Source organism: Takifugu flavidus, chromosome 3, assembly GCF_003711565.1.
Source record: "Takifugu flavidus isolate HTHZ2018 chromosome 3, ASM371156v2, whole genome shotgun sequence".
Taxonomy (NCBI): domain Eukaryota; kingdom Metazoa; phylum Chordata; class Actinopteri; order Tetraodontiformes; family Tetraodontidae; genus Takifugu; species Takifugu flavidus.
In genome coordinates, this window is record NC_079522.1 from 17,969,212 (window position 1) to 17,992,202 (window position 22,991).

Consider the following 22,991-nt stretch of genomic DNA (forward strand, 5'->3'; position numbering starts at 1 on the left):
AGATTGGCATAAAAAGTTAGCATAGGTTGTTTCTATCTTAAATTATTACATTAACTTGTGACTTTTACCTTTAGATTGTCACATTTTAATACCACCATATGGTTCCCGTCAGGATTCTGCCGAATTTTCTAAAGGTTTAAGTGGATTTAACCACATGGATGCTGTGGAAGGTGCGGCTCAATGTCGTGTTTTTTTAATCATCAAGTGACTTTTCCAAGCTCTTAAAGTGACATACCAGGGCTTTATTTCACACCTTGTACTAATTGGTAGAGCTCATATGGTTCAAATGAGTCAATTCTTGTTTTAAAGAATAAATTTAATATATTTAGTCATGCTAGCTTTTTATGCATCAACCTTCTGAGTCACCCAGATTTTATCGTGACAGGCAACAGAGCAAAACACATCATTACCTTGAATAAGATGAGCCTCTCTAGACCCAATCAATGTTTGGAAATTTAGGATAACATTAATGCGCCATAATCTGCAATAAATATCATGGCCATGGCCACGGCTCATGGGGTAGAGTAAATCCCGGCCTGTTAATGTGTCCAAGGGTAAAACACTGAAGTATGAACTGCTAATGTTTTCTATAATGTGCTGCAGTGCAGGTGCATTTGATGGAACAAGTAAAGTAGACAGGTGCAAGTCCTCTTTATGGTGCTTTAAATTAATTTTTTAATGACCAAATGTGTCAAAAATCACCAAAAAACAGTTTAAAACAATAATAATCAGCCTATTACGATGACATCATCTTTGTAATTCATCTGGCTCAGCTGAATGACGGCAGTCCGAAGAGTCCTGGCTCGAATTCTTCCACACTCCTGAGCCGCAGCGTGGCCTCCTGTGTGAGGCGGGGGTCCATGTTGTCGTCAGGAACCATCACCACCTGCATCCCCGCTGCCAGTGCCGCCTTGACACCATTGGGAGCGTCTTCAAAGACCAAACACTGGGCAAGGAGAGAGGAGAAGAAAAGATTTTATCCCGTAAGCCTATTAGGTTCTAGCCCACGGGCAGGCATCGCTCTGCTGTGAGCGGAAAAACAATCCAGGAGAATGGGAATCAGCGGTCCCAGTTCCATTTTAGTGTGATGAACTTGATATTTCCTCAGAGTTATAGCGTTTAGCTTTGTCAGCTGAGATATCCATTCAATCTACAATAAGCAGAGCGGCGTCCCTGTAGCTACACTTCATTGGATTTGTGTTTTGCCTAAATCCGAAGCAGTCTTGTTTGTAATTCATATTTTCCTTTGGTGCTGTACACCTTTCACAAATAAGGTTTCCATGCCAACAGTTGTTGGATGGTTTTCCATGCCAAGTTTTAGCGTTCTGAGCTCTTATAGGGCACAGGAACTAGTCACAAACTCCACAAATTAATCAAACAGTAATATTTACTGTTCCATTCTGTTGGGCGTGCGTGGAAAGTTTTATAATGAGGTACAGTGATTTTATTGTTCAGAAAACAAGGAAATCATTAATTTGTCATGATGCCTGATTGTTTGCTCAACTAAACTGTATCTAATTAGCTCAAAGCAACAAGCGAACAAACCAGAAAAAAACAAAACATGGTTGCATAAATGAGTCTTTAGTTAGTTCAGTTAGTGTTGTTCTTCAGAGGTCCTCGCCAATACAACAACACTAATGTGGAATTTAACTAACAGCTGTTCTGTTTCCTTGAAACAAATAAAAGAACTATACATAGACGGTGTACAACAAGTGAACCCGTTTCAACAAGGACACACCGAGACAATATTGCAGATGAACCATCAACCGGAGGTTAAATGTTTGCCGGTATCCAGTAATCACGCGTAAAGACAGGGAAAAGAATCTGTCTCACGCAGCCAGATCGACTCAACAAATGTATCCAGCCCCATCAGACCGATTCAAAGCTGGGATGTGACAACGTTTAGCACAGCAAGGCAGATATGGAAGTCACATCTGCGTGAATTCCAGACGGCCCATCAACGCCCAATGGAATGACACGTCCGCTATGATTCGCTTCTCAACAGTTTTAAGATTGCCGCTGATGTGCTATATTGTGCATGAGGACTGAGTTCTGGTCCAACAATGACTGCGGCGGAAGGAACTGCTGCAAAAAAACCCTGAAGGAAGGGCTCAGCCCTCAGCTAATGTATTTAGTCCACCCTCAAAAGAAATGATGTAAATGAATATCGAATAAACCCTATGTTTGGTGTTGGTGTGTTTTTTTAACATAACAAAATGGAGCTAATTATTAACTATTAAAAAAATAGCTTTTAAAGAGCAAGTTCCTGAGCAGAAAAGAGCAGGAAGACCAAAGACAAGAAGGAAGGCGGTATTAAGAGGTAAGAGAAATGTCCTTGGCTCTGAGTCACAGTGAGGAGGAGTAAGTTCATGTGTTTAGTCAAAAGGCACTTTAAGCCAATCAAGGAGGGCTGTATGAAAGCCTTCCTAAAAGAGCTGCAATGTAGTGTTTGGTTCAAACCACACGTACAGGCAGATAAATAGGCATCTACACAACAAATACAGCACATGTGAAGTTTCCACGAAAAATCCAATGCGCCATCTCCTTCGCTCTGACTGGAATTGAATGTCAATGACGTGATTCACCTAAAGCTCAATTCTGCAGCCATTCGCAAGCCATTGGCTGCTTCCAAGACACAAATCCTACCATCAGGATATAATAATACTAAAAATGATAACAGGAAGAATTGTATTTAATACTCTTTAAAAGTAGTGTAACTACAAATTAACGTGCTACATTAATTGATGTGGAAAATAATGGAGAAAAAGCCAAACGGACGCGTGTAGATATGGGTCTTATGGCTTCAAGCCGAGATGCCCTGGCAGCAAAAGCCACTTTAGCCTCCACTTTAGATCGAGCAAAAGTGCCTACCCAGAGTTCTTGATGCTAGCAAATACATACCAAATGTATTGTGCTAGATCACAATATAACATTATTTAAGATTGCTTCCTTCAAAAGCAAACATACATCGCTACAGTATTTACTTATTGTTTTTAACCGTCAATGTGTCGCTGGTTCGTTGAGGAATGATGTTCAGATAATGTAAAAAGTTGGTTGTTACAGAATTTGTGGTCTTTTTTCCCCTTTTAGCAGATTTGCATCAGGTGAGAAACAGCCTCAGCAGTTTCACAGTGTCTCCAAGTGAAAGTGTCTTCTTTATATCCGTGTCTATTTTAGAAACAATTGCCACCAAAACTGATGCTTCATTCAGGCTACTGTGTATAAAAAATGAGTTTGGTATCTTGACAATGCAGGTGCTGCACGTAGCCATGGTTGGAAATCATTTCACTTTGAGAAAATGTGATAGAAAAGGATTTTAGAAGGATTTGTACTAGTACTGGTTCAAAAATTGTATTACCATATTTCTAAAACCTAGAGGGGTTTTAGAAATTTTAATAAATTTGGAGAGGAAATAACTACACACCTCAGTAGGGAAAATGTCATACGGTGAGTCTAAAGCCATAAAGAAGCAAATTAAGTCTGAGAGAAAGCTTTAAGAACCCTCATTCTTTTCAACTCGCATACGCAGGTAAAACAAAGAGGGCTTGTTTTGACTCTTGAAACACTAATTGACTTCTATGATGTCACTAAGCCTGAAACTGGAGGATGTTGAACAATGAAAGCAAACACTAGAGTACACAATAAAGGACCTGGACTAAATCCCTTGATTGGAGGCAATTAGAACTGGTAATTACCCAATGAGCTTGTGAAATGACACTTTAATCTGCCTCCTTAGTGTATTAAAACGGATTAAAACAGATGTAGCTGCATTGCAGCACACAATGAAGATTGTGAGTGGATTTTTGAAGTAAATTACAGGAATTTATGTGCCTAAACCAAGACACATGCATTAATAAAGGGCAGACATGGGAATTGGAGTGACTGTGCTGATAAAATTACCAAAAAGATAACTGGTGTAGAACCTACATGCAGAAAAACGAACAACATATACAGCCAGCATGGAGCTTTTGAGGACGTTTAAGCTAATAAGTATTGCAGCACCACAACTGCACAATCCTTATCTTTACGATTTTACACTGCTTAAGACAAGACAACCCTTAAATCACACAACCCTGACCTCAAGGAATCTCACAATCAAATCATCACCTCAGGTGGAGGTCTGTACAGGTGGAGGTCAGTACGGGTGGAGGTCTGTACGGGGAGGTCAGTACGGGTGGAGGTCTGTACGGGTGGAGGTCAGTACGGGTGGAGGTCTGTACGGGTGGAGGTCTGTACGGGTGGAGGTCAGTACGGTGGAGGTCAGTACGGGTGGAGGTCTGTACGGGTGGAGGTCAGTACGGGTGGAGGTCTGTACGGGTGGAGGTCTGTACGGGTGGAGGTCTGTACGGGTGGAGGTCTGTACGGGTGGAGGTCAGTACGGGTGGAGGTCTGTACAGGTGGAGGTCTGTACAGGTGGAGGTCAGTACAGGTGGAGGTCTGTACGGGTGGAGGTCAGTACGGGTGGAGGTCAGTACGGGTGGAGGTCTGTACGGGTGGAGGTCTGTACAGGTGGAGGTCAGTACAGGTGGAGGTCAGTACGGGTGGAGGTCTGTACGGGTGGAGGTCTGTACAGGTGGAGGTCAGTACGGGTGGAGTCTCTGTACGGGTGGAGGTCTGTACGGGTGGAGGTCAGTACAGGTGGAGGTCAGTACAGGTTGAAGTCAGTGCAGGTGGAGGTCAGTACAGGTGGAGGTCTGCACAGGTGGAGGTCTGTACAGTCCTCAAGGATATGCCCTCCATGGACCATCACCAAAAACAATCATGCAGGCAGCACAATCTTCTCCACAGCAGCTACAGAGCTCAGTGACCTCCTGCCATCATCTGGGAAGAAAACAACATGCCACGATTCTGGTGTCCTCTGGCACATGCCAGTGTGCATGAAGTAGGACATTGAGAACAGGTCCATCTCCTGGAAGTCCAGCCCTAATGTCCTCCCTTTGGTGTCTGTTTCTGAAGGTCTAGAGAGAAAAAAGTGCTGATATGAGTGGCCTGCTGAAGCCTCTATTGGTGCGTCTTCTGGCTCTCCTCTGCATAAAGGAGCTGCTTTACCCTCCCCAATATGAAACATCCTAAATACACTTCTGGTTGACTGAGAAGAGCCTTCACAAAAAAAAATATTAACGTTATAATTTACCTACAACGCCATCATCAGGCTATCTTCACTCAACAATGCACAGCATATGCCAGCACATATACAGTAGGCAATATAATAAAGGTCTATTCATGACAACATGGCCGGTTGGTGGACGAAAAGTCAGTACAAATGTAAAGATCAGTGGGATAAATATTCCAATATTTGCCTGCTGATTTAAGTTTTAAATTAGAGTCCATGATGGGGTTCCCACAGGGAAGCACAACCCTGCTGAGAAGTGGTAGAAGATGGAAAGGGCGGATAGGCAATATGATGATGCTAATTTTTAGTGATGTTTAGCTGAAATTTTATGTTTTATCAAAGTTTTCAGGCCAATTTGTCCCAAATTAAAGGGACACTGTTCTGCTCCCAATAGCTCCAGCATCACCTTCTCCCTTCCCTCTGGATTTGAGTCATCGCTAATAGCACGTGAACAGCAAGATGGATAGCAATCCAAGTTAATCTGGCTAACAGAGGTACTTTTGAGGTCATCTCATCTGAACTACTAAAAATGCACCACTTCTCTGAGTAAACAAATCCACCTTTTACCAAGAGCGACAGCTTAATGTGAACACTTCCTTTTCAACTGACTACAGTAAAAACACTGTTGTATCAGTGGCTTAGTACTGCTGAATAGAGACTAAAACCATTTCCCAACGGTAGCTGCAACACAGACAGGAGGTGTTGTGATTGTTAAACACCAACAAGGCAACAAATCCTCATAAAAATGTAACAAGCTAAATGAACACTGAAAACACAAGTTCACCAAATCTCTGCTGACCAGGATAATACACCAAGGATAATACACCAAGGTCCAAGGTGTCCTGGAAATAACCCCCCCCCCCCCCTTCCGAGGAGAATAAAATGGAACCACAGTCCCAATCTGGATTCTCTGCCCTCCTATTTTGCCTTCTGGTTAATAGTGATTACTAAGAAACTGCAACTGCCTTCTGTCCCGCTTCACCATCACTATTTTACTATTGCAGCGTAGAGAAACTAACATCTTTCCAATACATGATCCTGGAAACCAAAACTTCAAGTGCTTTTCATCAGCACATTTCATAATTACGACGCTGACAAGGTAGAAACAGGTCATGTCATTTTGTACACTGAAAACTGACAGCTGTTAGACAGCTGTTAGGAAACAGGTGTTACCTAGTTACCAGTAAACCCATTCCTTATCAAAACATTACCCGAGTCAACTGGTGCAGGTTGATTCGCATAGGTAACAATCGATCCCGATTGTATTGCATTCACATATTTTATATTGCAGAGATTGATTCCAGTATCCTTCAGCTATTTTGAAAAAACATTGGAGTAAGAATTTGACCCAAAGGTTTTGCTCAGCAGCTCTGGATGTTCTGGTGGTACAAGTGTTGAGCTGTGGCTCAACACCAGAGAGCAGCTCAACACCAGAGATAAGCTCTCACTGAATATACGACTCCTGCGGTGACCTTACTGTGACCCTGCGCTCATACCCCATCTAAACTCTGCTTTGCCAAAATACTCATCCCATCCAATAGAAATGCATGTCCTTCCTGTGGCCATTGTGATCTTTCTTCAGACGACTGTGGCAAAAAAAGAAGTGTCTGAAAAGGGACTGTAGATTTCCAATTTTTGTCAGAGGCCTTGAATAATTTACTGTTTTTAAGCACTGTGGCCCTTAGTTTAAGGAGAAGGAAATAAACTCAAATAAGATCAAATGTTCATATTATGATTCTGGAACTGTCCAACCACCTGCTTAAAGGCAGAACCACCACGCCTTTACAAGCTCCCCACCCTTAAATGCTATGGGTAGAATTTATAAGACAATATCTACGCACAAATTTTGACATGTAAAATGACTTGTGCAAAGATGTGTTGCAGTGTGAAGAAAAAATGAAAAGATTAAATCAGTTGGAGTGGTTTTAATTGATTCAGGAGACAAACTGTTGACTTGGTAATAATGATGCAAATGGAAAAAGATTATAAAAGATTCTTTTTCATAAGGAGGATGATTATGTGTTGATAAACTGGTAATTAGCATTTTGATGGATAATAAAACTACTCTCTCATACTAACTCTGCATATCATAAAATGACTTCAATGAGTATGGCAGTACCAGCTTTGAGCGTTTCTACTAGTTTCAAAATTCCCCCGAATGCCGTCGTGATTCTCTTTTTTCTTCTGTAGAGACAAAAGAACGATTAGATTTAATCTCAATTTCTTTTGTCTGGATGGATATTGGTTATTTTCCCTTCATGGAAAATGTTACTGGCAGCTAGAAAGAAAATAGGATTTCAGACGAGCTTTAAATGTCACGAGGTTGAAGAGAATTACAGGAATAATGAAGCTTGGCTTAAATGAAGACTGAAGCACGAGCAGAGGTTCTCACAGGACTGGAATCTATTTGTGGTGGTGAGTTTCCGTGGGAAGGAGGGTTGGGCACATGCCTTAAGAGGTTAGCTTATTGGCTAACTATACAAACAGCATGACAGCGTCAGTTACTGTCTCTGCACATGTTGAGCTCCAAGCTGTGTTAAAATAATGACAGGTTAATATATGATAATGATATAACATGATAACTTAAAGGCTTGCTGATAAGTTCATTCATAAAAGATGCATTATGATGCGTGCTGCCACCAGACTTGTAACGACATGATCACGGGCCTGTCTAGGACAATCTCAGGATAACGTGTTTAAGCAAAAGCAAATAAAAATGTCTATTTGGTTCAGCTCTAAGTTATTTGTACAAATAAGTGAAATTATGGGAAACACTGACATTGAGGTTTTTTCACATTTGTGATCGCTGAGGGCAACAGTTCTGAATGTCTTGCTTGTTGGTCAGAATTTCCTTAATAAAACATTTTTTGTTTTTCAATTAGGTCTAACAATTAGATAAAGAGTAAATAAATAAAGCAAAATATAACAATTACTTTGTTTTTATTGAGAAAATAAACCAATATAAACCTGACAGCAGGTAAAATTATTTTAAGGTTTTTAAAAAACATTACAGCATGTTCTTGGCCTCCACTGGATTGTGCTAGTTATTCATTACTAGGGGAAAGGGGAACATTTTAGGAACTAAAAGCAGATTTCTGGTTGACAAATGTGTCACAGTAAATGTGATACAAAAAGGTTGGAGCCGCCTGGCATTGCCACTTGGCTTTATCTGGTCAAAGCTACAAGGAGTAGTGGCATCCGCTACGCTCTTCAGAAGTCACCGCCAAAGATTTACAACCAGTCCTCGGGCCTACACCCAAGCACATGCAAGATTAATAAGAGCCTGCAGAGTCTTGATTCACACTGTCTTGAAGTCGAAGCTCCTAACGGAAACGAGACAAATGGTTTGACGGGTGAGGCCAGGGCTGTAAAGCATGCACATTTGGTGTGCACGGATTCATAAACAGATCCTTACTATTGTGTGGAACAGAATGCCTCCTTTACACGTTTGGGCTGCGGACACCTTTCTGCATCCTGATGCCACCATCCGGGGCCTGTTTGCTCTGATCTGGAAGAGATCCAGGCCCTTTTTCTGGCTGCAGATGGCACACAGCTGGCCGTGAGGCAGTTCAGTAAAAGCACCTCTTCGTAGAGCTGCACCCCGACATTTACCTGTTCACATTCTAACAAGGGTCAAAGACATCGATAATCAGAATGCATTCGAGATTTTGTTCATGTGAAAGCACAATTACTATATTTATAATATCAGATGGCACAACAGTCATGTGGGTGCACCTAGTATCATCACATCCAGTATTCCAACTACTGCAGTATTTAGTACATCCCCTGTCACTCACTTCTTACTTTGAACATTATGGATTCATACTGGGGAGTTCTATTTCTGAGCTGCCATGAAAAGAGGAAATAACCGCAAATTGACGGTCTGGCTGAATGATGCAATGAACCTGGGACATTTCCCTGAGTGGATGGTTGGTTAGCCAATGTCTTCGCTATCAGTTCATCCAGTCACTTATTTCTTCTGCACTGCACACGTTACATGTGGCTCGGTGGCAAAAACTGAGTAGATTATACTGATAAATGCCCAATTCTCAACACCAACTTTACTAGAATGGTGTAGAAAGTACCAGCACCTGCTCCTCTTGAGTTAAAGTTTAAATAAAGCACTTAAGAGCAGCAGCTGCCCATTTCACATCTTCATTCTTCAGGTGCTCTCTATAAGATTCAATACATTCATTTATAGAAGACAATAATTTTCTGCATATAAGTGTTTGATTTTGAATAAATAATAGTAGTTTTTAGGTGTAGATTATTTTTCAAATAAGTTGAAGTCTTTATATGTTATATACAATATAGATCACAAAAGTTGCATAGATCCAATCATATATATGTATGGGTGGGGGGGGTCAGCTTTAGTGTGAGTGCACCCTAATGCTGTGGTGACTGTAGGTCAGGTGATAGAGGGGCTCTCTAGTGATGTAAAAGTCATTACTTTAATTCCCTTGCAAGATGCAAAGGTTCATAGTTTCAAATGAGAGCGAATGGATGAATGCGGAATGATAACATAACACTGAGCCATTAAAGATAAATATAACTATACAAACACAGTCCACTACCCATCGGAGAAGGAATACTACAGCCTTTCAGCTGGGAAACACAATTCTTTTACACAAGAGACAACAACTAAGAGCATTTAATTACAATATTATCGTAATAAATGCCTGCCTTTTGAGTGAAAGCACTTTTTAGCTCTAAGAAAAGCAGCCCAAAGGACTTTGAACATAAGGACACAGACTGGAAATAGATTTTCTTTCCCCTCTTGTGATGACTTGTACTCACCCTTGTAGCAGGCTTATCCCACACACAAGAAGGCTGCTGAGATAAAGTATCCAGTAAAGAAAGCAGGAACAGGAATCTTAGTCTTAGTCATCTGACCCCTAGCGTCACAGAATCCCAGAACAGTTGTTACTTGTTTATCTCTGGCAGGTATCGATTGTAAATATCTCATGGAATGAGCAAGTTGTGTAACGTGTAAAACTTAATGTGCCGCTTTCTGGTGCCTTAATTGCCCCCGTGTCAACATTCAAGTCGAGCAGACAGATGCAAGACTAGATAAGAGGGATGCAAACGCACAAACGCTGGGCAAAGTGGTTTTAAATTAACTTAGCCATCACTGCACTTTGAAAGAATCACCCGGCCCATAATAAGTTGAGTTGACTCCAAAAGCTTTAACATTTTAGTATGCACAAAATGAGCGTCCCTGCTGCTTGAAGCATTAGAACCCTTTAGGTGCTTTTACCTCACCCTGCATCCATATCCATCAAGATCAAATTGTCTCCTATAACCATGGATGTACACATGTGCTCTTTGAACAGCTTGATTTCTGTTGCCCAGTCAAGCGTCGAGCCGGCAAATTAAATGCTATGCCGAGAAACAAAAGGCTGCAAGTATATAGCAGCTTGGAAAGGGCGACGGTTTCATTTGAAAGGCATTTTCTTTGTTTTGTGCGTCCTTCTAATTTCAATGCTGTTCTGCTGAATGGACCAACAGACATGCAGGACGGGCGGATCCCAAATAAGCTCTTTCTCTTCCCCAAAAGTCGGACGCTTTGAAAATGCGGTTCAGCTGCAGCACACATGCTTGGAGGGCAACAGTTTTCTTTGGTCAAAAATATTTAGTTAAGACAAATGTGTGTGAAAGTTTTATTCATCTTCTTGCTTGTCAGAAGTCACCTGTGTCAATACTTGGGGCAGATTTTTTCCTTCCAGCAGCAGAAGGGTTGGATTAGCAGCCATATACGACAATGAGAGGCCGCATATCTACAGCTTATACCCATGGATCCATGTGAAAATAACTTCAAAACATGGTTCAAGTAAATGAGAATATCAGGCAAATTAAGCATGATCGACTCACAACTGGTCAATATACAGACAGATATTAAGATATTAAATGCCACATTGCTCCTAAAGCAGCAACTCCTCAATATCCGCCACCAGCATACTAATGAGAAAGTAAATGCAGACTTGTAATATAACACGCTTAGTGTGCAGGATGAGAACAAAGGAGTTTTATAAAAACAATCAAAATGTGAAATTTAAAAAAAAAAAAGGTGGAGTAGACAAAATATCATTAAATCCACAATAATTACAAAAATGTTTACCCATCGGTAACACACGCCCCACAGGAGCAGGGGAGTGTGCAGGTTTTTGAAGCAGATGAAAGTCGATCGTGCTACACAGGTGGAGATTTTAGGCCATTAAAATGGCACTGTAAAAAATAACCTCCTTGGAACTGGGTAATATATTTCCTGCCACATATTCACTCATTCAGTGGGAAACTCTGTTTACAGTCTTGCTGCACCATTTGCCCGGGTGCAATTCTTTCCATTATTAAACTATTTATCCTTGTGTCATTACCCAGGTCTGGAACGAAGCAACCAAATGGAGTAACTGCGAGAGGAAGTCCTCACGGGACAAATGTCTTTCTGCCTAGACTAAACTGAAGAGTGAGTAGAAAAAGCAATGGGCTCAAAAACACATATGGGAAGCTGGAACAACATGTGAAAATGTACACTGATGATATGATTCCCTTTTTGTTTAACTTTTCAGGAATGTAATATGACATCAGTGCAAAATGTAAGTCATAAATAAAGTTAATAAAAGTCAACACTACTTGTCAGTCCTTCACTGGTCTTACAGGTCTTTGAAAAAGAGTGCCTCTGGTCCTTTGCACTGCCCGTGAAAGTATTCTGCCATTTTCACTTCCATAAATGTGGACGTTCATCCAATGGTTTGGAAGGGAAAGGAAAGCAACATTAGGGCCTTCTCCTAATTTGCTGGCTTTCAAGAGCTCATGTATTCTATTTCCACTTTTATTTGTAATGTTAGAATGAAAATGTGGAGGAATGTGCGCTAGCTGGAGACAGTCCAAAGACAGTAAGGTTAAGCATGTATCCTCACTGTTTAAGACAAAATGGCAACATGTAATTCCCTGTATTTTGTTTTATTTCCGGGCAGCTTCAGCATAATTTGATCGGCATTTAGGCTTTTTCATATTGCCAGCAGTCGGGGGTCTGACCTTTACGTGCGCTGGAAAACTGCAAGGTAAAGAACCAACAGCATGGGCATCACAAATCGATGGTCAGCGTTGTGGTTCTGTGCTTTGCTACCTGTTCCTTTTGCAAAGTTTACAAACTGAGGACAGATTGAACAATGTCCAAGTGTAACGCAGCGAAGACGGACAAAATTTGTGGCTTATTCGGAAAGATTCTAACGGACAACATTTGACCATTTTGGCATATTTATTGATGTGATTAGGCTACTAAGGAAAAGGGTCACTCCTGAGGAATTTGTGTTTTGAGAATACATTTGTTTTAAATTCCTGTGGGGCTATCAGCTTTGTGCTCATCCCATTCCAACAGTTCTAATTTTCACAAAGTATAAATACACTGAGAATACATTGTCGTTATTAGACAACCATGTTATCATCATTGGCAGAAACAGTGGCACAGCTAGTCAGCTAGAGACATTCAGGGGGGTTACCGGTGTTGCATGACCCTATAGCTTTTAATTTGAAAATTTCATATCACTCATTGCACCCTATACTGGCAATATTGCAACGGATAACTGTGCAGCACATGCTCAAACATGCGTAGAGTTGTGCCAAAGCGCTTATTTTCCTGGAAAACTGAGCAGCTTGCAGATCTGGTAATCTTGCCAGTGTGTTTAAGGGCTCAGCATTAATGCTAAAATTAAAAATGCTAAATGACGAAATAACAGTTAATGCCATATTTTGTAAGGAAAAATATGCTGAAGCCCTGCCACCATCAAAGCGTTTGAGGCTATGGGATTAAAATTCTGTCACTGTCAACCATTACAGACCCTATGTGTGTGAAGGCTCAGAGGTGAGTTAAATACAGCAGCCTTTGTGCTGGTCAACATTATTCACACAATTTTAAAAGTGTGTAAATAAAGGTTCATGCAAAGTGCTTTGAAAAGTCAGGATAGACTAAGCAGCAACAATATTTGTGTGGAAGCAAATGTGGCATAGAAAATTGAGGCTGTGTTATTGTTGAGCAAAGGGCTTAATAAAATGAGTACAAAGCTACAAAATCAATCAGAAAATCCAAAGCATTCATTCACAAGTTTTAAAGGTCACTTTAGCTATAAGCTAATTCATCTCAGTGGGGTTAATCAGTATAAAAACAAGCAACAAATATAGAAAAACTATTTTCCCAAATGACTTACAATTCTGGGAACTGAGTGAAAAACTTGCGAGATCTGGCAGTGCCTTAGCTTAGCAAGCCAAATCCAAGGCGACCGCATCCACGCTGGCGATACCAAAATCCTCGGAGAGAGTGCAGAGAGCACACAGACAGCATTAGCATTATAAGCAAGTGCAGACGACAACAAAATACCAACAAGTGTCTCAGGACAAGGTCTCCGAGGAGTGCAGTTCACACACTTTCATTAGTCTGTGCAACAGTACATGCACTGTCAAACCGTTGAGCCTTTTCCACTGTAGGCAGTAACAAACCAATTTCCTGTTTAAGATAGAAGTGTTCAGGTCTTAGATGTTCCTGATTAAATATCTGGATTATGTTGTAGATGTCTTGTATAATAAATGAAAATGGGAAAAACTAGTTCTCTCTGCCCCTTCATGTCTTGTCTCAAACAAACGTCTCGATTTCTATATCCGGAAAAGCTAGAGTAAACTTTTTAAATGTTTGCATTTAATGAATCTATTATTTATTTATTATTTTAAGTTTAGAAATCTGTTAGTTGTCCATTGGTTTGAATTTGTGAATGTTCTCTGATGGACTGGCGACCTGCTCGGGGTGTATTCCTCCCTATTTCTATCTTGTGACTGCTGGGGTACATGCCGACATCACAAAATGAAATATTACAGATATTACCTTGCTGGGATTTATCAACAGGGTAACAAGTACCAACGGCGCTGAATGTTCCCGTAAATAATCAGGATTATTTTTCTATTTCGGTAAAAAAAAAAAACAGTCACGCTAAAGCCTGTCAGTCACATTGATATCAGCTCACTCCAGGTCTGCTTGTGAAGAGCCAAATATGTGACAAGGATCTGCTACTGTGATCATTCTTATGTGGCAAATCAAGAGGGACCAAAAATGGCTGCCAGTTACTATAGATGTGTCCTGTTACTATACATCTGTTTCTTGCTTTTACCCTATTTTCTCAAGCTTCTGGCCTCCGGCTTTGCCTCTGTCTTGTGTCTCGGCTCCTTGTCTCCTCTCTTCCTCCTCCTCCTCCTCTCTACTGTCACAGGATGGGGAGTCAGAGAGTGACGCAGCATCATTCGTTATTCAATTGAACACTCTGTCGATTCCACCTCTGAGCCTCAGTTTCATATCTCATCAAGAAAAATGCCAGGCCTAACTGGGAATGGCTCCAGATAACAAAAATAAATAAAAATCAGCTGTGTGGAGCCACGGGGAGAGCTATTTCCAACAAAAAGCCTTTTAAGTGAGTGGAGAAGAGCAGACTTTTTTTACTCAATGCCTCAAATTTCTCTTTCGAATTGAGGTTGCAAATATTCAAATGCTGCATGAGGATGTTTCCATTTGCCTGGTTGATTATGTCGTGATCATATCTTGAAGGAGGGAAATACAGATGATGGATATTCAAAATATAACATGCACGTCCTGCTTTTGAGGTCAAGCTTTTACAATATTGTCAATGTATCGTTTGCACCTAAAACTATCCTATAACGAATAGAAACTTGGTCTTAACTCAACTAAACACTATGGATCACATCATGGAACATGCTGTACAATATCATGTAGTGCATCAAACCGCTTTTTTAACCTCCAATACTGATACAGACACCTGAGTTTTAGTATCGACCCTTCTGATACACATACAAAAGCGCTGAGTATATTAAATTAAAATAAAAAGTAATCAGCTCTTTAAAGTGGTTTAATGCAAATACGAAATAAACATGCATTACAAAGTTAAATGAATAAACCAATAGCTTCACTAAAATGGTAAAAACGAAACATTAGTACAAGGGGCACAGAGGTATTAGGTGGTGGCAGGGAGGCCAGAAAACTTGGTGATTGGCGCCGCAACATTTGTATGAATCATCTACGACAGGAATTGTTTCTTCTGTAAATCATCCATCATATCCTTACAATTGTCCAGCAGTGCTAGAGCGGCTTGCTTTACCAGGACCTTGCTCATGCTCCTCCCCCCCCACACACACACACCCCCACACACACACTGAATTCTTCCATGAAGCTGCTGCTGGGTTTCCACTCGGGGGGGCTTTCCTGGTGGCTCTGAAGCCTATGACCCTCCATCAGCGGTGGGGTCCTCACATCTTCCACCTGTTCCTTAGCCAGGTCCTTTGCTCAGCTTGGCAGAGACTGCACTGGTAAAAAATCTGAAAAAAACCCAAACATGTTCAGCTCAGTTATAGACTCAGAAAGTAATGCTATCAATTACTTTATATTATTAATACTAATTCATAATACAAGTATGCAGTTTTCCTTACTTTAATTTTCCAATATGGTATTAGCATATGTAATATCTATAAGTTCTCTAAATGTATCCATTATAAGTTCTATTAAATATATATAATGTTTCTCACAAAGAATGAAATGACTGAAATTATAAAAATATTGAAATATTTCACTATACTCCCTACATTATACCTGTAATATAATAACTTTACAGTCTCACCTGTCTTCATATTTTGGGTCCAGCAGCCTGGAGAGCACGGAAGTTCTTCTTCAACCGTGCTAAAGTCCTTGTGAACAGCTTTTCAGAGGGTCTTCCTCATAGTTTTAATCCCATTGTCAGCTTGAGCTTCAACAGAGAGGATATATTTCTGAAAGGTGATGCGCGGGACATCAGCAGTGGAGGCTCCAGCAACCTCTCTATCATGAGGTGGGTGCTGTTCCACCTGGTTCCAACGTCCTGCTGCAGCCATTCCGTTACATGTTCGTCTCCAGCTGATATCTTGCAGTCGTGGCTGTGCCAGTGGAGAACATTTAAAGTGTCCAACAATCTGTCTCCCACTTGCAACAGCGTCACTCACAGCACGCTGTGATAGAAGTCCCTCGTTGACAAGTTGAATTGTACGTGCAACGCAGCTTAAACTACGCACGCTTACATTGACCCTTGCGCTCACATGTATTTAGCTCAATGGAATTTGCCCCTTGTCAAACATTTCCATTATGGTGGGTGTGTGACCCATAGATGTTTGCTGCATTTAATATTGCAAAGTTTGGCACGTAACTCTCATCAACCCAGTTTGCTGTTAAACTAAAGAGGAGAAACTTCAGAGCTCCGGAAATCTATTGAAAAACTCAGAACTTTGACATCTTTTATCTTCTCTAATATGCATTTGCAAAGGTTACCGTGCAGTTCAAATAGCGCTGTCTCGGAGAAATGTTTTCAGCCTGCCACGTCGCAAACGCTATTACTTGGAAATTTATCACCTCTTTCCTTCATCTCCTTCAAATATAGCTGCTTTGTGCCACCTCCTTTTTGTTTATCTAGATCAATTTGTAGGTGCTTGATTAAGTTTGGTTTGTTATAAGCTGACTCCAAGGTAGTTTTCTCTGTCAACTGGACTGGAAAGAAGGCGAAACGTCTTCAAGAGAAGAAACCCAGTCCAGTTGACAGAGAAAACTACCTTGGATACAATGACCTGGATGGTTATAAGCTGACGTTGTAACACCGACCCACAGAACATTTACTCCATAGGTATTGCAAGGTGCCATCAAGTTTTTGGAAAACAATTCGGGCAATTTCTGAAAACAATTTCTGTTAATAAATATTATAAAAACACTGAATCGACTGGCCCCTATGATTCAGGCCCATTGTCAGTGATACTCGATGAAGAGTGTTATTGATATTGGACCATACCGATGCCAATATGGCTCAGTGCACCCCTGTGCAATATTGCTGTCTCCTTCCAACTTGTATTCCTAAAACATGGGAGGAGCGTGTGTGCGTGCGTGCGTGCGTGCGTGCGTGCGTGCGTGCGTGCGTGCGTGTGTGTGTGTGTGTGTGTGGATTTATCATGTCTTACACTTTCAGGAGCTGCTGGAGGGTTGAATCTGCTGGCACAGACCAGGAAGGAATCAGGAAGAGGTTTGTTGTTTTTAACATCAGGATCGTCACCTAGAACGATGTGGTCAAAGCGACCAAAGAAGTCTTTATGTTGGCTGGTCTTCAAACTGAAGGTGGCACTGGCTGAACTGGTTGCCACAGCAATTGGGATGTTATGCTGCTGGAGATGGATCACCAGTTTCTCCACTCCTGATGAAAGAAGATACTTATGATACCAACTATGGTAAATATTGTTTCACACGAGATTTTTTTTTAAATAGTTCACATGTATTTTTTGTAGTACAGCAGATTATGGAATATACTCTAGTAGGAATAGAATGTTTAAAAGTTCCTTTTTGAGTGTAGTGCACTGATCACTGTCATTGAATTATTTATTTATTATATTACTTAGCTTGTTAAAAGTTGAAATAGGTAACAAAACAAATGCAGAACACAGCAGTTTTCAGTGTGAGGTTCAGAGGAGGCTTGTGGGGAAAAACCTAAAATTATACATTTAAAGATCTGGATAGCCAACAGGTCAGAATGGACACATTTTTAGTGAACAGGACAAAAGTTGATGAAAAAAATCATATTGGGGTGAGTGGAAAGTGCAGGAATTAGGATTATTCACATTTAAATTAAAACCCAGGGAGTAAATCTATACCAAATGTCCAAAAGAATCAGAGCCACAAAGTTGATAAGACAGAAAAACATAAAAAAGGTACAGCTACTGTACATAAACAGATTATCTGTGTAATAGGCAGGAGGGTGAAATAATGACAAGAATATGACATTTATGGAGACTAGGGAAGATTGTAGCACAATAAACATCTTACTAATTTAAAAAAAACGTTTGTTGAAAATGGGACAAAGGTTATAGTGATATAGAGAGGTTTTATGTGATTTTTCTTTGGTTAGCTGCATAAACATTTTAGGAAGGCTTTCATGATTCTGCTGTTGATATATTTGATGCAAGAAGCTAAACTATCCTGCTGATTGCAATTATAAACTGGCACAATCACAAGAAAAACTACTCAAAACGACAAGTTATTTTTAAAAACAGTAAGGTCAGTGGAATTAGATCCCTCAAGTGTGCTTATTAAATATGAAACACAACAAAAATGAATGTATCTGTCTGACTGTAAAAGCATATAGGCTTCAATATTAGTTTCATGGGAAATCAACTCAGTGTTGCGAAAGTAAAAACCCAAATGAGATAATAAAAAAAAGCAGATCGACAATATTCACTGGCAATTAGAAGAACAAGATTTTTTGTACAACAGTAAAGAGGAGCAGACCTCACTACAAGCATGTAGGCTGCGCTATCAAAGCAATTCAGCATTCTTCCAAAAAGAAACACAAATGGCAATTTTACCTGGAAGGAGTTTGGCAGAGGGGAAAATCCTCTCCTGAACCTGTCTACTTTCGCTGAGAAGTTCCTCTGCCGTCATGGGAAGCTCCAAAGTGTCCTTGATTATCTGACAAGCCTCCAGTGCACCTCTGCCCATCACCAGCGACTTCACGGCCCACGTGTACTGCTTCTGAAAGCGGTCACATATTTCCTGAAAGGCCGCCGTGTACAGCCGCTCCGTGTCTAAAACGAGAAGATCTTGCCACAATCATTGCTCAAAAACGATCCAAACACATGACATTTTTAAAACTGTAACGTTTATTTTCAGAATTTGTCAAATGTTTCACATATAGAGTAATACCTGAAGTGTTTGGACAGTAAAATCTCACAATTTACGTTGAAGGACGAATATGAACACAATTTAATGTAATACAATTATTAATTTACTTAGGTTAATCAAAAACTTCTTTATTCGACAAGCCAAATCATTTCTTCGCACGACTGTGAATAAATGGGATTTCATATGAACGGAGAAGTTGTCAAACATAGCGATTAGCAAATATAGTCAGATCATATATTAAACTCTCACACCTAAAAGCAAGCCGTCCATGTCAAAAATAACATTGGTTACAGGTTTGTAGGAGCAGCCGAGCACAGACATGTTTCCTTCACTTCCACGTTGAGCAGACGGCGCGTAGGTCAACTATAACCTATACCTAGAATCACGGTGAAAAAGCATCAGTTAAAAACTTATTGTTTTGTTTTTTTTACAGGAATTGTTGTATCAACGTGTCCAAAAAATACTATGAGCTGAACAAATTTGATAAAACGACTATATCCAAGGCGAACTCGTTCCTGCATTCGCACAGGGATGTATTTTGGTCATTCAGCACGAGTGCTGCTGGGAAATGAAGTCAAATCAAAATGAGGGCGGGAGGGAGAGAGGGCTGGCTGGCTGGCTGGCTGGCTGGCTGGCTGGCTGGCTGGCTGGCTGGATGGATGGATGGATGGATGGATGGATGGATGGATGGATAGATAGATAGATAGATAGATAGATAGATAGATAGATAGATAGATAGATAGATAGATAGATTTCTTAGAAAGTGGGGTAACAAGTCAGGACATGATGCTACAAAAATACAATCATTCTGAAATGGATACAGTGCAATGTATCTAATATTGTTGAAATATAATAAGTCCAAGAACAGTCCAAATGTGACAGACATAAATTTGACTCACGTCATCCATTTTATTGCACATCTAACTCTACTGCATTGCATTTATAAATTTGGCTTTTTAAAAAAAATAAAAAAATAAAATAAAGTTTATCTATTTTATTTTAGATCAAAGTTATAATTAGTTTTGCTCTTTGGAAAAATGTACATTTAATGAGTCATGGTGTCCCTACATTAATGCGTTGCCAAAAACCAGGACCTGTATTCACAAAGATTGTGAGTTCTGTCAGAGAGATCCTAACATAGCCTGAAAAGGAATCTTAGTTTAAGAGTGATTTAGGAGGTTTCTAAGTGCAACTCTGAGCAAGGAGGGGACAGAAACTTTTATCTTAATGAAGGGGTCTGGTCAAACTCGTTGCTTGATGGTAACGGTGTAAAGGAGACTTGGGCCCCATTTGGTGGGCTTATTTTGGCGATTCTTCAGTTAAGTTTATGGAAAGGAGCAAAAAACGAAAAATCTGAGCAAATGGCCAGTAAATGGTTACTTTTTCTCTGAATCCAACATATTAATGCAACAACAAAAGCAGGCAGATTTGAAGAACAGAAGAAGCCCTGGGCGACACTCTGCTGCATGAGTGAAACAGCGCATCTGTCGCTATTAATAGTGGTGAAATCACAGCCCAAGACAATGTTAGTTGGGTTTCACATCTCCCTCTGGAGTGTGACTACCGCCGATACGCCGCCACTGTTACAGATGCGAGATTCTTGTTTTCAAAACTTCAAACCTAATTATTAGACAAAGATCCATATATAGATTATTCAGATGTTTGATTCCAAGTCTGACTGCGATGTAGAACACAAGCCTTTGATATGGAAGAGATGAAGGCGTTTATTTCAATAAAACAAGAAAACATTAATTGTTTCAGTCACAATACCAACCTAAACAACAAGCTTTTTGTTAGCTAGTCAAATAAAGCCCCTCGATGCATGCGCATATTGCAAAAGGTTGATTGGCTCAGACAACTTAGAAACATTCTGAATGATCTGAACTCCCCTTTCTCTTATATCTCCAACAATAGGATATGGCACAGTTGCTCAGGATGTCATAGCTGCATATATTCTATGATATGACCTTTTTTCATGTTACTTTTTCCTCCATACTTTTTAAGGCTGTGACAGTTGGTCGCAGGGTAGCATTGTTTGATATATTTTTTGGATATACCAATTTGATATACCAATAAACAGTGGTTTAAAAAACAGAAATTGATCAGGAGATGGAATACCTTAATGCATCATCTGTTTACTGCTGGCTTTGCTGTGGCCTGTTGTGTCTGAGGTGGATTTTCAGAGATATATGCGTGTAGCTTCACACTGACCTAGTTGACTTGTTGTCGCGACTGTCTCGAATTGACAAACACTTTTACAAAACACAACCCCAGACATATTTTTGTGGATGCTGGAAATGTGATCATGTCTGTCTGCAAACTCAAGCCATTATCCTAAACATCATGGGCACTCTGGGATACTGCTCTGGGATACAACTGGTGGTTGGAGCAAATTGTGTGGATATTTTGAAATTTACCAGAATATAAATTTAGGTCAATACCTTTGGAAATAGAGCAGCAGATTTGTTTTTGGACTGACTGTACCAAAACATCAACCAGCAGATTCCAGTAAATTAATCTAGTTTGATTTGGTACAGTAGGATCAATATCTGCACCCATCATGATTAGGAGAGGTCCATCCATTAGAGCTGTCATTGTCAACACCCACAGTTGACAATGTCATTAGTAATTCTGCCTGATTTTATCCTTTAATTGCTAACTGTGGCACTTTCACAGGAGGGATTGGCCCTACCGATCAACACACATGCAAAACACACACCGCTATTTACATTGTGATGTTAAGCTCGTTAACTCTGTGGCTGATTGCTGTTGCCCTTGGCCACAATTCCCAAGCCAACCATTTGTCCTGACTGAGATACACACAATCAAATTCTAAATCATTGACTAAGATAAATACTGTTCACTGGAGGGAATTAAGTAAAGCTGGCGTAGACTGTTGTCCTCTGGTGTCTAGGGAGTCATGTGACATTGGGCCCCAAAACTTCAAATGGAAACTACCCTCAAGTACAAATCTTAGTTGTCACATGGATCCAATATACCGTTGTAATGTTAACATTTTTCAAAAGTCAGAAATCCTTAATGACAAACATCAACTAAAGAGACTGGCAGCAAACATAACACATACTGTATGTTTCAGTTCTATACGGAGACATACGTAGTGTTGGCAGTAATAGCTGTGGCAGCAACCGTTGACTGTAAAACTGAATAAGCTAAAATATCAGCCAGATCCTAAACCTTTGTGGTTGTATCATTGACCTGACATCCCTGTTGTTGATTCAACAGTCATAACAGCGCTATAAAGCCCCTGTTCTTCACCAGCTTGAACCCCAAATCCTGCCCACTCATAGGTTGGAAACCTTGGGGTTTGGGGGAGCAGGTAGGATCATAATAATTTATATTTTCCTCTGAGCTTTTATGGACTGCGAGAGTTCTACAGGGACTTTTTTCACCATTCTCTCAAGAAACGAGCTGCTAACATTTTGTGAGCAATTATGCTTTTGCCAGAAAGTGGCTGCTGCAACCTTTAAGTAAGAAAGCACTCGAAGAGTGCAAACCTCCATGCTGGCACTTACAGTATATATATATATATATATAGTATATATATATATATATATGTATAATGTGTGTGTATGCATGCTTGCACATGTGTGCGTGTTCAGTACTTATACAAGGTTATACGCTTTATATATATGCTTTATATATGCTTTATATATATGCTTTATATATGCAAACCTCCATGCTCGCACTTACAGTATATATATATATATATATATATATATAATATATATATATATATATATATATATATATATATATGTATAATGTGTGTGTATGCATGCTTGCACATGTGTGCGTGTTCAGTACTTATACAAGGTTATACGCTTTATATATATGCTTTATATATGCTTTATATATATGCTTTATATATGCAAACCTCCATGCTCGCACTTACAGTATATATATATATATATATATATATATATATATATATATGTATAATGTGTGTGTATGCATGCTTGCACATGTGTGCGTGTTCAGTACTTATACAAGGTTATACGCTTTATATATATGCTTTATAATCAAATCCCTTTCGTTTTGATCCATGGAAGATCAAGGTCAACGTCCCCCAGAATCAAGAACATCACAAAATTGTGATGAAATCATGTTCCTTGGCTCATT

At 40.0% G+C, this 22,991-nt stretch overlaps 1 protein-coding gene and 1 long non-coding RNA gene across 3 annotated transcripts; both read right to left on the reverse strand.

Moving 5' to 3' along the window:
- Window positions 1-651: 651 nt before the first annotated feature.
- Window positions 652-19,413, reverse strand: pudp (pseudouridine 5'-phosphatase). The gene is made up of 4 exons (XM_057026131.1): window positions 19,103-19,413; window positions 18,536-18,754; window positions 17,141-17,370; window positions 652-946 (listed from the first exon to the last, which is right to left on the reverse strand). Exons 1-4 carry the CDS (start codon window positions 19,170-19,172, stop codon window positions 770-772), a joined length of 696 nt encoding a protein of 231 aa, XP_056882111.1. The 5' UTR covers window positions 19,173-19,413; the 3' UTR covers window positions 652-769.
- LOC130522106 (uncharacterized) lies at window positions 3,003-17,098 on the reverse strand. Of its 2 annotated transcripts, XR_008949551.1 has the most exons (5): window positions 15,784-17,098; window positions 13,391-15,484; window positions 13,318-13,350; window positions 8,529-8,736; window positions 3,003-8,436 (listed from the first exon to the last, which is right to left on the reverse strand). It is a non-coding gene; the product is annotated as an uncharacterized LOC130522106 (long non-coding RNA). The 2 variants fall into 2 exon arrangements; XR_008949550.1 differs by having other exon boundaries at window positions 13,318-15,484.
- Window positions 19,414-22,991: the final 3,578 nt, after the last annotated feature.

Coding starts and splice junctions, on each gene's coding strand:
- pudp (XM_057026131.1), bottom strand. CDS start 19,172: ATGTCTGTGCTCGGCTGCTCCTACAAACCTGTAACCAATGTTATTTTT. Junction 18,755..19,102: donor CATGGACGGCTTGCTTTTAG/GTGTGAGAGTTT, acceptor TTCTCGTTTTAG/ACACGGAGCGGCTGTACACG. Junction 17,371..18,535: donor CTCTGCCAAACTCCTTCCAG/GTAAAATTGCCA, acceptor TTCTTTCATCAG/GAGTGGAGAAACTGGTGATC.